The sequence below is a fragment of the Rhyacophila brunnea genome, unplaced genomic scaffold (genome assembly GCF_057557595.1).
Source record: "Rhyacophila brunnea isolate RB1 unplaced genomic scaffold, BYU_Rbru_1.0 scaffold_17, whole genome shotgun sequence".
Lineage (NCBI taxonomy): Eukaryota > Metazoa > Arthropoda > Insecta > Trichoptera > Rhyacophilidae > Rhyacophila > Rhyacophila brunnea.
The window spans coordinates 2,874,834-2,892,769 of record NW_028232827.1 but is presented as its reverse complement, the minus strand read 5'-3'; the positions used below and the strand labels follow the sequence as shown (position 1 = coordinate 2,892,769).

The following is a 17,936-nucleotide window of genomic DNA, read 5'->3' as shown; positions in this document are numbered from 1 at the left end:
TAATAAACAAGAACATTCGTCAAAAACTAATGTAATATAAGTAGTAAAACCTTGTTTATTTTTTTTTCATTTTTGTATTCGTAAGTAGGTACAGTGTTGACCATTTAAAAAGGTGTTTGTATTATTTAATGAAATAAAGGGGGGCGCCTAGATTAGATTTTTTTAAAGGGAGGCGTAGTAACATAAAGTTTGGAAACCACTGACTCAACTTTTGAATTTTGTCTAAAAAAACGAGACGTTAATTACCATTCATGGATATTTTGTCTAAAAAAAAGAAGACGTTAATTACCCCACGTTTAATTTTTACGCGTACTATATTTTTTGCCAACATACTATAATTTTGAAGGCACTGTACTATAATTCCACTTTCAAAATATGGCAACACTGAACTCAGAATTAAATGTCATGTTTGTTAAATCTGGTTTGCTGAAATAAAATAAAATGTTAAATAAATTAACAACAATAACATAATGTTATTAAGTAATATTATGTATATGAGATAGCAGTTTGTTATTTACAATATGAGGACTATTATTTCTTCATTCTATTTCACTATCAGTTAAAATTCTAATTCATAACTGACTACGTACATCGAAAGATTGTTGTCAATATAAAATGCGAGATATTGGCCGGTGTTTCTAAAGTTATAAGTTTGTTAGTTTCCCAAAATTTTACGACAATGGATATTCTGACAGCGCAGGTTTTGGAGAACGGCGAAATAAAAATTGAAAAAACAGACGATTTGGAATATGATCTGAAAGAGGATATCGCGAACGCCATCTGCAGAGGCTGCCTCGGTGTACAAAATTTGAAAAGTATGACGCAGACCTATTACCATGATGGAAAAGCGGAGAATTACTCTGACATGCTGTTATTTTGCTTTTGTGTAAAGGTTTGTTAGGAGTTTTTAAAACCTGTTTCATCGATTGGTTTAGCACAAATATGACCTTTTTAACTGTAAGGTTCCCACGGGTCCTCGGTCAAAATGTACAGCTCGTAATTGTATGTTCGTCTCCACCCCAATTGTGTGATGGATCCGAAGATACCACGCAGCACGCGCCACTCAAATGAGCCCATCACTCTTTCCATGCATTTGGTCATGACCAGGTCAAATACAAATTGTAAAAATAACACGCATTTTTTTGACCAGCGGTCTGATCCCGCACCCATGGCTTAGTATTTATACAATGCTATTTACTTAACGTGCTAGGTCAGTGAGTGTTATTTATAGGTCGGGTTCGCGATGTCTAGTTTACTTCCGTTGTCGTTGGACGTCAAGTTCTTGGTGAACAGCAATGACACGTGCAGATTTGCGAATTATATTTGAATTATAGGTAGGTACATACTTACCTAATTTAAAATTTATTCAAATATGTTTGCCAGTCACTCGCGAGTTTTGGAAGTTGTCAGGTGTATTTTTAAATGTACCTATCTGAAACAGTAGACACTTAATATTGTCTATTGAAGCAGATATGGGATTTAATTTAGACTTAGATTTAGTGGTATTATATTATCTTGTTAGTAATGTATCCATACAACACATTTCTTAGATATTGGATTCATAAAAGAATGATAAAAAGTACTGTATAAAAAATGTGGTGGCATTTTGTCTAGGGACGTCACTGTATGTTATTTATATATTAATTACATACTTTTATAATATGTATTATTTGTAATGAACGTTTCACCACGTTACCTATAAAAGTTCAAATACATTATCATCACAGTATGTGTTGTCACATGCCATCACAGTAAGCTGCCGCTACAGGAAAAATGTATAATGTCGCTTTTCTTGGTATTTAAAATGTTATCAGACTGATACTCTCATCCTGTAACACATTTTGAATCTTTAAACGAAGGTTTTCAGTTAGAAAAATCTGCCGAAATGGCCAGAACAACAATAAGGTCACCTCACACGTATCGCGCTACATCGCTAATCACATACCTCAATGAACGTTTTTTATTACTCGTATGCTCTTCATACCTACACATTTTTGTAGATATAGTACTTCTCTATGCTATTTTATTCTTTCCCACCCCCCCATAATAGCCGTACGGTGATGCGTCGTATTATAATGTTGTGTCGAATCCTGGGTCTGGCAAATTCACATGTTGTTTTTCAATGTTATGTTTGGACCTAATAGGTTGAGCTTAGAGCATGGTTTCCCAAACTATGGGTCGCGAGTGAATATTGAGTGGACCCTCGCCACTATATACATGAATTAAAAAAAATAGGAAGTGATAAATTTGATATTGCATTCTGCTGATAATTCGTGGGCTTAGTGTCAAACAACACTATCTACAAAAGTGCAACTTTACAGGAGAGCCAAAAATCGTTATTTTAGTTTCTTGTAACTCAACTAGGGAAATGTTTATTTAAAACCTAATGTTAATATTTTATAATTTATTGTGTATTGTACATTTATCTTGCTTATGATGATGTTAAAATTTATAGGGACAGTTTTAAAAAAATATAAAAACAAGGGTAACTTATGTAGTTAGCGTTAAAATTTACTGACGATTTAATAAGAAATTAGAAAAGATAGACATAACGTTGTTTGACTATCATGTAGCCGTAAATGTAAAATAACATTATCTCAAAAAAAAAAAAAAAAACCCTTTTTTGTAGATAACGTTGTCTGACTTTAAGCACTCGAATTATCCTTGCCTGTTCGATGAAGCTATGAAAGTCGATTAAAAGTAACTAAAGTTGAAGTTGATGCTAAAACTGTAATGAAGAAAAATAAGAAACAAATACATCCTTCCCATTGAAATAACTTTGTAAGAAAACCTTGCAGGTGTAGGTATTTAAGTAATATTTTTTTTTATTTAAGTTGTGTTTCTTATTTCAACAGTCTTTCATTCATATTGGTAACACTTATAATTTTTTTTTTTATTTCAATTAGAACAAATAAGACAGCATTAAGTAGTTCCACAACTCGTCACTAGGGAATCTAAGCATTACCAATATTTATGCCCTCTTTTCTCTAAGACAGCTAAGAGGTGGGTCCCAAGATTGGAAATTTTTGTTAGATGGGTCGGAGCCCAGTCAACTTTGGGAACCACTGGCTTAGAATCTAACATCCATTTCTCGTAAAAATAATAATCTGTTTATACGACATGCCCGTATTAGGATAATAAATAATATTGTAATCTTTCAGTTGGAAGACCTGTTGGGAAGAAACAACACAAAACACACTTTCATTTGTGAGGAGTGTGTGAAAAGGCTGAGAGATGCGGCAGATTTCAGAAATCAGCTGGAAACTGCCAAAGATAGTTTTGATTGCCTCGGTAAGAATATTTGATGAGCAATACAATACATATTTATATTGTTGTATATTTAGAGGCCCATATGGGAACTATCGTCTAAAATTAAGAATTTGGGGTATCTTTAGGAACCAAGTCAACATACAGGTACATTGTCATTATGACATCCTGTCTTTTCTCATCCTGTAAATCAATATTTCATGCACACATAAAATATATTAGTACCATAAAACAGTACACATTATTGTAAACATTATTTTAAATAAATTTAGTATATAGCCGTATTTTGGTACGAGTCTTCCGTGGTTAGAGCACTTTTTCAGTTATTATTTTGTGAATGTGTACATTATACCTTTAATTTTACTGTGGAACAACAAAAATAATGGGAAGTGCGTAATGGGTGTGCTTGTATGAAGGTACAATTCTTGATTATCTCCAGTCAATTTACCGTAAAAAATGAAAATCAAACAAAATGGAAATCGCTCCAGTAGGCGGCCTAGGGAGAGTCTAGAAAAATGATATAACTGAAAATATCGATTTTTTAATTAGTTTCATATGAAATCTTATCTTTTTATATCAAAAACGTTGATTCGATGATATCCCGTGAATGATGGTTTGAATGAAATTTCAGATCAAAAGCTGTTCAGAAATAATGACATCAAATCGTCTGACGAGGCATTCAATTATGACAGTTCTAACGATAATGCAGAAAATCTTTTCGAGGAGAAGGATTCTGATCCGGATTTTATACTAGACGTAAAAAAAATATCACAATTCTCTGTCAAAAGAATAAGAAAAAAAACTGTCAAAAACAGTCTTCAAAGAATTGCTGATAAACAGAAGAAAAGGTAAGAATACAAATATTATCGAATAGTTCGCCAATAGTAACTCAATTTGGAAAGCGCTTCAGAGAATATTAAGAGCCATTAGTTTAAATTTATCGCAATTAAGTATAACGTCTATAATAGCACAGTGGTCTATGTTCATGGGCGCGTAACGCGAGAGATGCAGGTTCGATCCTGCTGGGTGTCTTACTTTTTTCAAAAAAAGATTTTTTCCGTTTGTTATAATATATTTTATGAAAAGTTTTTTAAAAATTATGTATGTTCAATAGTTAAACAATTTCTAACTTTATAATCTGTCAAACAAGATATTTTATATGTCAGTGGCAACAGGTAACTGAAAAGAATTCTAGGACAGTTATTCGGCACTCTTATGGTGTGAATTTACTTGTGCGATGATCGCAGTGATGTTCTTACATATTATACATATCTACAGATATAACCGGAAGTCGCTGTAGTTACAGATAGAAGACTTCTCAGTGACCATCTCAGTCATGGCGGCAGCGCGTGTTTAAATAATGTGTCGGCTCGCTTTTTAGATGTGACTCCTTTTCTTCTTTGCAACAAACTAAAAGTTTACTAATAATAATTTAATATCACTCCTGATCGTGTTTTAGATATATTTTTATTAGAAAAAGCATCAAATTTACAGTTTTAACACGTGGACAAGAAGTTCTTGTTCAACAATACAAACACATACATGCATCTGGAATTCGTTTCAATGATTTCCATGCATTGAATTCAATGTGAATTTTGACCTGTAGTTTTCAGAAAATAAAAACGTGAAACCGGCAATTAAATATACAAATGAAACTACACACAAATAGCGGGAATATGTGAATTCTGAGCATAAAAAGTGGTTCCACTGTAATTTAAACATTTTAATCATTGAGTTAAAAAAAACTGTTGTGTTACAGGCTTTCCAAAGCATCTAAGAGGGATTACAAGTCGGAGAAAGGGCCATGGACTAAGGAGACCATGAAATCGGCCGCCGAAGACGTCTTCTCTGAGAAATTGTCCCCGGAAGACGCCGAAATCAAGTATGGCATCTCGCAGGCGGCTATCGAGGAGAAAGTCGCCCTCATGAAGGCTGGGCGACGCGTCGACTTCTCCCCCAAAAGGGGGCGCTTTAAGAATACCTTCACCGAGGAATATGAAGACAAGCTGGTTGAAGAGGTGACTGCGTCCTTGAAGCAGTCCCGTCCGCTGCCTCGGAATGAGTTTCTGCGGATCGCTCGCCACTTAGCCAAGTCTTTGAAGATCGATCACAAGTTTCAAATTGAGACAGAATCTGCTGGGAGAAATTTCTATTATTATTTTATGAAGCGATATCCGGCGTTGAACCAAAAATCTCAAAAACGTCTTTTATTGTAAGTAGCATAATTTTTATATCATGCAGTTTCTAATACAATTTGTTCTTTGGATGTTTTTGTATTTTATGTATCATTAAATTCATTTTTTTTTGTTAAGTCTCCTTGCCTTTCACTCCCATGGCACTTTTTATACAATATAAGTCTTTCATTAAACTCGGTCAAATCTCACTTGAGGGCATGATGACCTCAGTCTTGAGTATTTGGTTCTGAAACATACCCAGGTGTAAACAACTGCTGATACTTCATACCCAAACGTAGGGCCTTGTGACACTCTCGATTAAGACCGAGTGTGGTGCGGGACGGGTTGGTTTGAGGGCCCAAGTTGGTGTTGTTCTTTGGATGTAACTCAGACAAAGCACACCTGAGTGCATGGTGACCTCAGTCTTGGGTAACTGTTTCTGAGACATTCCAAGGCATAAAAAACTACTGATGCTTCACACAAACGTAAGGCTTCGTGATACGTTCGATTAAGACCGAGTGTAGTGCAGAGCGATTTAGTTTGTGTTGTTTGCTGTTTTTGTGATTATTCATCTAAATATTCTAAATAATGATGGTTCGGTGTATTTGGCTGCTCATCTATATAAAATAATAACTGATGATGACGGTCTGTCCTAAGTTTGACACTTTGAAACTGGTGTACAAAATTAATTTTAAATTTTTGTTTAATTTCAGAGGAAATGTCATGAAGAAACCGAGTAAAAGTGAGGCAAGCATTGAGGGCGCTTTGAATTTCTTAGATGTAGAAAATGTTATTAAAAAAAGACGCAAAAAAAGAATCAAGCTACTCGATATTATAAATGATACAGATGTCAAATGCAAGTGAGTACAAACAAATATTGTTCGGCTCATATGTCGGAGTTCAGCGTAAGGAACGATGAAAATTTCTCTTGCTGCTTTCAGGATATGCAATGAGGAGTTCTTGTGGAATAAGAATCTAAAGATGCACATGTCGGTGCACTACCCGAATCACGTGTGCGAGACGTGCGGCCACCTGTCGGCCACGCGCGGCCAGCTCTACCAACACTCGTACACGCACAGCAAGACGCAGTGGGCATGCAAGCTCTGCCCCGATAAGAAGTATAAGACCCTCACAGCGCTGCAGGCTCACACCAAAGTCAAACACCTCGGAGAGACGCATGCTTACAAGTAAGCACATAACATAATATACCACTTGTACGTAAAAGGGTATAGGGATTTGAGGTTCCTCAGAGTGGTGTACGCTTAGCCGGCTCGCACATCACAACTCGCCTTGTGTGCCTAACCGCGATAAATCAAAGCTTCCGAGAACGGGCAGGCGGTGTTCCTTGATAAAACCTCGCACATCTGCCTAGCGATATCGACATTCGCCGCATCGGAGAGTCTCTCGTCTGCCATTTTTATTGTGTTGATTGTATGAACAAACGTCAAACGCGGTGACCAGCGATGAGCGAGCAGTGACAGTGTAGACAGAGATAGAGACAGAAATGGCCGATGGCCGCGGGCTGTGCGCTTGCGCGTAGTCGACTTTTTTTAGATACGACATGCAGGCTGTATTAAATTCAACATGTTGCATCTGCGGATCGTCTCGCGTTGCAGTTGCAACGGCCAATCTGCGAAGCTCCATTTGATAACGTTTGTTTCTTGGTTTATGATGACGTCACATCGACGAATTCGTCGTAAGACGCATGCGGCGAGTTCTGATGTGCGAGCCCTCTTACTGGTGTAGTCTTACTGCAATCATTTTACCCCATTTTCAGGATTTAATACAAAGCATTTCTTATAGTAAATACAATGGTTACTATACTGTTTGTTATTATACTGTTTGCCATTGCTCAGTTCACCGTGAGCTGTTGTACCGGAATGCGATGGCCATATAGCAATGAGATCAACAAAAAAAATCTGGAATATGACCAATTCCTAAATGAAAAAAAATGTAAAGCAATTGAAATCAATGGTTTTTTATTTATGGTAATAAGATTTTTATTGTTTGTGTAATTATGTTTTAAAATTTTATGAGCTAGTATGAATAAATAACTTTTAGATCCGACCATCTCCGATCCTAATAAGATTATAATATGGGCCTCTACAGAATGTAGGTTTGTTTTAACAGATTTTGTTTTTACGAGAAATGGATGTCAGCCACTTGCTCAACCTAATAGGTCCATACTCTGACTCATACACAAATTGAAAATAATATGTGTTCTTGCCAGACCCAGGATTCGAACCTGGGACCCATGACGCTTAAGCCGCACGGCCAACGTTGCTTTATGTAAAATAGAAATTTTTCATATATTTTATCATAATAATAGGGATTGTAATGCAGTAGGAATATATTGCAAATTCACATTCCATGTCATTGATCAATTCTGCTTCCACTTTAATATAATGGAGAACTATTTGGATTAACTATGTCGCACTTGGCAATAAACATCATCCAGAGTTTCTAATTTAGCTCGACTTAGTTAGGACGTGTCTTAACTGTATGTTAAATGGTTTCGTTCTGGGCCACTGCCTTTTTTCTGTAGAATTACTACCTGTTATAAGATATACATTATGTATGGATACAGTAGGCGATGCAATCTCAGATGTAATTTTCGGCCTCCTAAAGATAGATGCCTATCTTAAACCTCAATTACATTGAGCTTCTTTACGAGCTGTTTATTGGCGAATTTAAAAGCGGGTGATTCAGCTACTGCGATTTGATGATTACACACAAAACTTTCCATTCGCTGAGAAGCCACATGCCAGCGACTATTTTGACTGAACGTAGTTCGTTTTTTTACCGGGAGGTTGGTACTGCGCTCTACTGCGCAGACGCAGTAGGCCAACACGCCGGCGTGTAGCGTGTAAAGTTGACCGGCTTTCAACTTTTCTCGGTAGAGTGTTTACAACTTGCTTATTAGCTTATTCGATGATTACACTGGGCGACTTTACAGGCAGATTGTAAATTCGCCAATAAACAGCTCGTAAAGAAGCTCAATGTAATTGAGGCTTTAGGAACCTACGCTTCTAAGTATGGTTCTGCATCGTGCTCTATTTTACAAGAGATTAATTATTATCCTGAGTAATAAATCAATGAATCTGACCCTAATTTTAATTATGTGATACGACTGGACTTGTATCTAGTGCTTCATGCCACATGAACATGCTGTTTGAATTTTTGCAGGTGCCCCGTGTGTGACGAGCGTTTCAAAAGCTTCCCTCGTCGCCGAAAACACCTGGTGGAGATGCATAACTACCAGGACAAGAAATACGCGTGTAAACTGTGTGAAAAGGAGTTTGAGGCGGCCGGCACGCTCTCTACGCACGTGCGCATTGTCCACCTGAAGGAACGCAATCACAAGTGTGCCCAGTGCGACCACTCTTTCTTCTCTAAGAAGTTTCTTGAAGACCACATGCTGTCTCACTCCTCTGAGAGGAATTTCCCCTGCCGTTACTGCGAGAAGCGATTCAAGCGAAAGTTTACTCTGAATGAGCATGAAAAAATACACACCGGGGAGAAGAGGCATGTTTGTAATCTATGCGGGAAGGCATTCACTCAGAAGGCGTCGCTCAAAGGGCACATGGCTGTGCACGATCACGAAGGAAAATCTGCAGCTAGAAATTGATTCAACTTTCCAAATAGATTAATATTTCTTTTGATTATCAATACAGTGGAATCCCGATTTTATGTTTCTAATTCACATTTCCCGCCATTTGCGTGTACTGTCCGACAATAATAAATCGGTGATGACAGGAAGTCGCTGTAGTAGCATATAGAAGAATTCTCAGTGACGTACCTGTCATGGCAGCAACACGTGCTGGGGGCATGTTTAAATAATGTATTGGCTCTCTTTTTAGATGCGACACCACCGAACAGATAATAAATAAAATTCCGATAGGCTATATTCAATACGCTATTTTGAATGTATGCACGCACGTGCAATAGTATGTAATACACCAATATTAAATGAGCGTCAATGCATAAACCGACAGCAGCTATTATTCGACACGTATTCTTGATACGTGTTTAAGTTTATTCCGGATTCTTCCTTACTCGAGATCGGTTACCTGCTACCCTTACCCATTAGGTATTCCATTTCCCATTATTTCTGAGTTCCCTGTGCGACACCTTTACTTCTTTGCAATAAACCAAAAATTTACTAATAATAATTCTATTATCACTCCTGATTGTTTTAGACATATTTGTATTGTAAAAAACTTCTGTATACCACGGAAGCGTAAAATGAAATGATAAATTTGGGGGCGTTCCTCATTTGAAAACAGAAGTGCGATTAGCTTTACTGGAGGAGATAGTTAGTTCACATTGTCTTGTTCGATAGCAGTCCCTTTTCATTTTAGTACAATTAATTCCCGGTTTTACGTTTTCATTTCCCGCAATTTACATCTGAAATATTGAAAATTCAATTAAAATCATGTATAAAAATTAAAAATCCAATTTGTTTAATCATTGAAATGAATTCCAGACACACGTGTGCAATTCTATTTATGGACATGTCTGCAGTGCCCAAGATCAAGGTAACACATCCCGATTGTATAAGTTTGTTGTTGACACATGTTTAAAGAATGTCTAAGTAAAGAATAACATTGTCGGTTCAAGAGAAAGGGAACATTCTCGGAATATACAAGAACACGTTGACATAATAGGTTACATCTATATTGTACGTAAAACATTTCACCGTGGCACAGTTTCACCATGAGCTTATCGAAAGATAGTATAATATAGTATATAATATACTACTATAGTATATATACTAAAGTATACTATATGGTCTCCAAATTTATTAGATACAATTAATCCATAGCTGATTTTGGCGTAATTCATGAATTCTAGAATGAAAACCTAACCTAATAAATAATCCGGTATATCGGCTTTTTTCAAAATTAAACAAAAAAAAAACTAACAAGAACCGTGTTTTATTTAGACGTGAATTTTGTCAGTACTATACGACCCGAAGAGGTTGTACAGTCTTTAATATACGGCCATATATTTCCGATACAACATTTCACGGTGAAGTGTGATATGGCAAACTGCTTACGTACCTACAAGTTTTCGGACACGAACATAATATGCTTCAAACTTGTATGATTTATAATTTCGTCTCTGTTCTGGCAGAACACACTAACTGGAGAATACTAGTTTTGAGTAATTTGACTTTGAAGTTGTTAAAATGTTTGAAATAATGGTCTATCATGTGAGTTTATTAAGTATTCATAAAAAGGATGACTTTAAAATAAAGACTGTTTATTTATTAAGAAGGTTTCCAGACGGTAAAGTTTAAAATAAGGAACATTTTGGTACTAACTCAATATGTAATTTTTTCGAATTAGTGTTTTCTGCCAGAGCAGTGACGATTTTTTTTTCAATAATTTGTTATATTTACATTTTTTTCTATCAGTTCCTTCAATAATGTAAAATCGGGGTTTCACTGTATAATATTTTTAATATAAACACCAGTATATTGTCATAGCTGATGCCTCGGTCAAGTTTCGATTTGCAACAGAAATATTGCACATGAGCCAAACCCACGGTATCCAAGTGTCGTAAAAAGCCTCACGTACTGAGCCCGTTTAAAAAGGAGAATTATAAGCGGATGCATAAACTAATAGGAACAACCGAGGATGTGACTTATGTACTCTGCCCACACTCGGTAGCCGAATATTAATTCCCCAGTCTGTAGCTGTAGTGTGTATGACGTGAATATAGATAAAACACTAAATATATTCATGCAAATCATAAACGGAACGCTCTCTTCTACACTACTGGTGTGGCTTTCGATAATATGACGTATCTTTCCGCCAAAGCTCAGATTTTACCCAGTAATTTGACATGGTAAGCATTTGGGGTGAGGAATTCGTATCTGGTGACAGGTATAATGGTAGAGTCATCACAGTATAAAAGATACGATAATAAGCCAAGTTTTAGGGTCTCACTCAAATGCATAACTTATATTGTTAAGTAAGTTGGTTTCAATAGTCTGGTTTCAAATGATTTCAGGGTTATGTAGTCTCCGAATACTGGAATACTGTTTGGACAAGGTTATGACATATTGACTAAATCATGATTCAAAATGAAAGTACATAATGTCTTGTGTATTATTTAATTACAAAAAAAAATATAGAAATGAATTGTTTGAAAAGAAAAATTCTTTTATTTCTCAACCCTAGTCCAGACTAAGAATATCTTATATGAACAATGTTTTTATTTTTCACCTTTATCAGAAAACAAAAATACTTGTATCAGAACATGTTAAATGTAAAAAAACAATTTTGGCACAGCAGTGTATAATATACAATGTTCAATGTACACTACCACACACCCACTAGTAAGGGACATTTTAACACTATCAACACAGCTTCGAATGATAGGAACAAACCCTAGATTCTTCTGGATAAGAAGACAGACAGGGATAGCCGGAAACGAGGAAGCTGATAAATACGCTAAACAAGCCACAACAGAAACAAAAACTAAATAAAGACACAATAGAGCTATGGAACCACATACATCCGCCGCAGGATTAATAACGCAGAAATTTATTCCAAACATAAACTCTGCCATCACTCTTGCCAGGAACATAAAAATATCACACGAACTCACAGATACTGGTCTTAGTCTTTAGGAGGGATCGAGATTCCGGCGCAGGCCACAGGCAGGGTGGAGGCTGTCTTTTGGGGGTTAGAAGCATGGAGGGGTTAAAGGCCGAACGTGTCCATGCTTTAGAGACTCCAAATGAGGACCTTTGGGTGAAACTAACCTGTGATGGAGTCACTATTTACGTTTGTGTTGTATATTTTCCTCCAGCCAGTGACGTGGAGGTGTATAAATGTTTTGTTGAGAATATGCTATCTAGTGTCAACTTGATTGGAGACAGAAGTATTATTGTGTTGGGCGACTTTAATTTAACTTCAGCGCGCAACGGTGAAAGGGTCAATAGTGACCTGGAATTTATGTGCGCTGTTTTTGGATTTTCTCAGCACAATGATATTTCTAACTCTAGTAATGGGCTTCTGGATAGGGTATTCAGCAACATCAATTTGTCAGTTTCCCGATGCATGTCCACTCTTGTACGGGAGGATGACTATCATCCTACTTTGGTTTTTGTGCTCAGGTTTCGGTCGATTCGCCCGCTGCGAACTGACATACCCTCACATGAAACCGATCGGTGCAGGGGATGGAAGTTTGAAGGTGGAAACTTCGAGCTACTTTACTCATTAATGAGTGAAGTAGATTGGAGTGAGTTGCTCGGGATTTGTGATGTAAATGAGGCGGTACAATTCTTTTATAATACTGTATATAATGTGTTTGATGAATGTTTTTCAAGGAAGTCGCCATGTCGTGGTGGAAGGCGATACCCGAGGTGGTTTTCTCGAGAGATTATTGGGGACATTCAGATCAAGCATTGCTATCACAAAGCTTGGAAGGCTGAGCATGGTCAACGCGACTATGAAATGTTTAGCCTTTATCGCTTGAGAGTGAGGCAAGCTGTTCGAGTGGCCTATCGAACATATATGGAATCGGTAGAAGATTGCATTCGTGAAAATTCCAAATCGTTTTGGGATTATATTAAATCATTAAGAAGGGATGGCGGGTATGCCGATTCGATGAGTTGGAAAGGCGAAAAGGTGACCGGACATGGAGTGGCAGAAGCATTTGCTGGTCACTTCAGGTCTGTCTACGCAAGTAGTATTCCTTATTTGGATGTTGCCTCTGCGTCAAGACAGCCATCATGCGGTGCCCAGTCCATTGATATTTTTCCAGTTGATGAGAGTGATGTGTTAAAATTTATTAAAAAACTAAAAAATACTCACTCTTTGGGACCTGATAACATCCCTACATTTTTTTTAAAGGGGTGTGTTGATTTTGTCAAAGGCCCACTTGCATATATTTATAATCTTACAATGGAGACAGGTATCTTTCCGGAAACGTGGAAGATGTCGAAGGTTACTCCAATCCATAAGAGTGGTACAGAGTCATCAGTGGAAAATTACAGGCCGGTAGCTGTTCTCTCTGCACCAGCAAAAGTTCTTGAGATGATCATGCACAACATGATTTCTCCAAAAATTGAGTCATTTATAATAAATGAACAGCATGGATTTAGAGCAGGCCGATCAACGGAAACTAAACTGATGGTATTTACCAATTATGTGTCATCGGCCCTGGATAGAGGTCACCAGGTTGACTGTTCTTACAATGACTTCTCGAAAGCATTTGACAAAGTCGATCATGATGTCCTGATGGAAAAACTCCAACTTATTGGATTGTCTGATCGATTTTTGAAGCTATTCGGGAGTTATTTTAAGAACCGTCAACAATACGTATCGTACGGCCTTTATCAGTCACAGACCTTTAACACATTTTCTGGTGTCCCTCAGGGCTCAAACTTAGGGCCGTTGCTGTTCACGATTTTTATAAATGACATAGCATTGGTAATAAAAAATGCTATGTTTTTGTTGTTCGCTGATGACTTGAAACTCTTTTTGGAAGTTGTCACCTTGGACGATTATCGTCAGCTCCAACTTGATATAGATAATATATTAGATTGGGGCAGGCGTAACAAACTAGAATTCAATATTGATAAATGCAATCTTTTGTCGTTTACCAGAGCCTCAAAAGTGTTGTTTTTCCAATACTCGATGCATGGCAGAGTTCTGTCACGAATATCATCTGTAAGGGATCTTGGCATTACGTTTGAGAGTAAACTGACATTTATTAGCCATATAGTTACCATTTGTAACAAGGCGCTTAAAATGTTGGGCTTCGTCATGCGTACTTCCCGGGTCTTTTCGGATGTTACGGTATTAAAACTTTTATTTAATTCTTTAGTTCGAAGCAGACTTGAGAGTGGGTCTATTGTTTGGGCACCGCATCAGTTGAAGTATGGCCTTATGGTGGAGAGGGTTCAGAAGAAATTCTTGAGACTCCTTTATTTGAGGTTGTACGGATACTATCCGTGGCTTTATCCAACTGACTTTCTCTTAGGCATGCTTACATACTGCAGTTTGCAATTTAGAAGAAATCTTTATTTAGCTATGTATTTTTTTCGACTTATACGAGGTATAAATGAGAACTCTGCCATTCTGGGCAGTGTTGACCTGTGTGTCCCTGATAACTATCTTAGAAATAGAGAACATCAGTTGTTTATTCTCCCAAGGTGCAGAACCAACCTGCCACTGGTAATGCCAATTGGGAGGGCGATAACTATGTTCAACGAAATTGCTTCGGGTGTTGATATATTCCACCTACGTGAGGATGAGTATAGGTGGACGTTATTTTATAAATTTTTAAAATAGGGTCTGCTTAACTCATCCGGTGTATTTCCATGTACCTATATAATTAATATTTTTGTATGTACATATTTCTACTGTTTAATAACATATTATCTATCTCTTTTTTATGTCATGTTGTGAACGTCTTAAACTTATAATTTGTAATGTCCACAATATGTAAAAATAAATAAATTGAAATTGAATTGAAATTAAATTGAATACTAACAGGCCACGGAGCGGTGCGAGCCTATCTAAAAAGATTTAAATTGAGCAATGATGACTGTTGTCCATGTGACGGCAACACATCTCAAACTGTGTGGCATGTCATCAACGACTGCCCTATACTAGAAAGGGAGCGATGGACTCTCAGGACTGTGTAGACAGCATAATCATAAAATTGACCTCTAAAAGCCTCACGAAGTACTAAGCAATAGAACAACACAAGAACACTACACAAAATATTTAATTCAGGCCATAAAGAAAATTAAAGATATAAACATACTAACCTTCCCAACTACCTTGTACGAAAAAGCAAGGGCATGGTTATTTATATTAAAAAAAAAGCCAAATAATTTTAAATGTAAATAATACTGAAAGGTATGTCACCAAAAAGTAATTTTTGACGGCCCATTTAAAACCGTCGAGTTTCTTAGAATTGTAGATATTTTTTAATAAATACTTTTTACTATCAAAAAAAAAAAGTTCAATGTACACTGAACCGATGTATGTTGGTCTGGACTAGGCATTAACTTTGTACAGTGGCGATGGGTGGAGGTAGGCTTTGGAGATACGATATAAATACTGCACACTAAACTTTGTCAGTCATACTTATTTGTTTTCACTGAACTTACAAATTGCAGATAGTGCTGTTTAGTTTTTAAAATACAATTAAACCCTGCCTAAACCAAACTATTGTAGTGGAAATCTGATAAACACAGTGTACACTTTGTCAGTTTACTTATTTGTTTTCATTGAATTAAGAGTACAAATTACAGATGGTGTTGGTTAGTTTTGTTAAATTTCATGTTACCCCTCTGCCTAACCAAACCATTCTTTCTTTCTTCTTTCGACCATGTTCGATCCCAATAGGATCATATGGCCTCTACAGAGTAGAGGTTTGTATTAACAGATTTTGTTTTTTACGAGAAATGGATGTCAGCCACTTGCTCAACCTATTAGGTCCATACCCTGACAGACACAAATTGAAAAACAATATGTGTACTTGCCAGACCCAGGATTCGAACCTGGGACCCACGGGGTTATAGTCCAACACTTAAGCCGCGTGGCACCAAACCATAATGGGTTCAAAATATTCTATTTAAAAAATATCTTAAATTATGTATAATTTCTTGGCATAATTAGATGTTTTATAAATAGATAAACATTTCTTTGTCTACTATCTTTTATGGCTTGGTTTAATTGAATTTTAAAAACAAACCACCACAATCTGCAATTTGTATTCTTAGTTCAATGTAAACAAGTATGACTGACAAAATTTAGTGTGCACTATGCCAGATCCGGCCTACCTCCACCCTGCGCCCTTTATACCTGCTGTCCTCCGGCCAGATTTGGTCCTCAGCCTCTTTTCATATGGTGACATGAATGCATGTATTTATAAAATAAATTATTAAATAGAAAAATAATATATTATTCATTTAGGTAAATTCAAAACAATCAAAGACTTTCAAAGAAAAACAGAAAATTACGGACGTGGAAGAAAAACGTTGCCTTTGTGAAGAAGAAATTTGCTACCTAGTGTCATGTTATTTTATAACATAACACACTAAGCCAAGGAAGTCTTTACGAGGGCAACACTACGCAAAAGTACGAACGGATCACGCTTGCGCACGGGATAGTTTGTACGGAGTTCGTGACACTATTTCCGGCGCTATACGAGATAGCGGGCTTTTTACACGAAGGTGAAGCAGGAGTCGATCTCTCAGTCTTGATCGCTCGAAGGAAGCAGACGTCTTGGCCAGTTCCGAGCCTCGGACCCGGGGGCACAGGGTTTTCGATTTCCTGACGTTGTGGAGACGAGGACGATGGCCATCCGAAGGACGTCCCCCCCACGCCAGGAGATCGGAGGAACTCCACGGTCCCCACACGTTTGAAGACGGACCCCTCGATTCCGTCCCGGAAGGAATCGAGGGCAGCGAATAGGCTGAAGAGCCTTTTGTGTAATTGGTATTTATTGTTCTTTTATGTTACGGTCCACCGAATTAGTCTTTGTTTCGAATTAGCTTTTGGGTTTTTGTTCTAATTTGTTTAAATATTATATCGCATTAGGTGCTCGTGATTCACTTGTGTAATTATACATTTTTATACACTGTAGCCCGCAAGTTATCTCATTTATTAATATACATTTGTTGAAATTTCTCTACTTGCTTTTCATTTAATTATCCTTATCACTATTGTCTCTATGCATCATCATAGAGTGGCGCTCAATCCGAAATATTTATATTTATTCCATCTTTATGTACTTTATTATCGTACAGGAACATCACACGAATGAGTAAAGTAACCGGACAGGTAACTGAGGTCTTAGAGGTAATTGTCAAACCATCCACGACCCTGCATCTTATTTCCCCGAGTCTCATGCTCATCCCCAACCTATCCCTATCCTACATCCCCATCCCATCCTTCCTAAATCCTCCTGTCTAAATCAGTATATGACATTGGCGCCCAACGTGGGGCGCCAATGTCATATTCGGATTTAGACAGGGGGATTTAGGAAGGATGGGATGGGGATGTAGGGAATAGGTGGGAATGGTGACAATTGATCGGATTGTCACGTAGGGAAAAGAGGAGTGGATATGGGATATGGAATGGGATAGGATAGGGATGAGCATGAGACTCGGGGAAAGGATGCAGGGTCGTGGGTAGATTGACTTTTACCTCTAGGACCTCAGTTACCTGTCCGTTTACTTCGCTCATTCGTGTGATGTTCCTGTATAATAATAAAGTACATAAAGGTGGAATAAATATAAATTAATAAATATATAAATTTATAAATAAAATATAATTTCTCTACTTGCTTTTCATTTAATTATCCTTAACACTATTGTCTCTATGCATCATCATAGAGTGGCGCTCAAACCGAGATATTTATATTTATTCCATCTTTATGTACTTTATTATTATACAGGAACATCACACGAATGAGCGAAGTAACCGGACAGGTAACTGAGGTCCTAGAGGTAAAAGTCAA

General features: G+C 37.1%; 1 protein-coding gene across 1 annotated transcript; it reads left to right on the top strand.

Moving 5' to 3' along the window:
- Positions 1-375: 375 nt before the first annotated feature.
- Positions 376-10,179, top strand: LOC147073560 (uncharacterized). Its single transcript, XM_085944418.1, has 7 exons — positions 376-892; positions 3,162-3,291; positions 3,899-4,115; positions 5,027-5,479; positions 6,155-6,301; positions 6,383-6,628; positions 8,628-10,179. The coding sequence occupies exons 1-7, from the start codon at positions 680-682 to the stop codon at positions 9,067-9,069; spliced, it is 1,848 nt and encodes a 615-aa protein (XP_085800544.1). The 5' UTR covers positions 376-679; the 3' UTR covers positions 9,070-10,179.
- Positions 10,180-17,936: the final 7,757 nt, after the last annotated feature.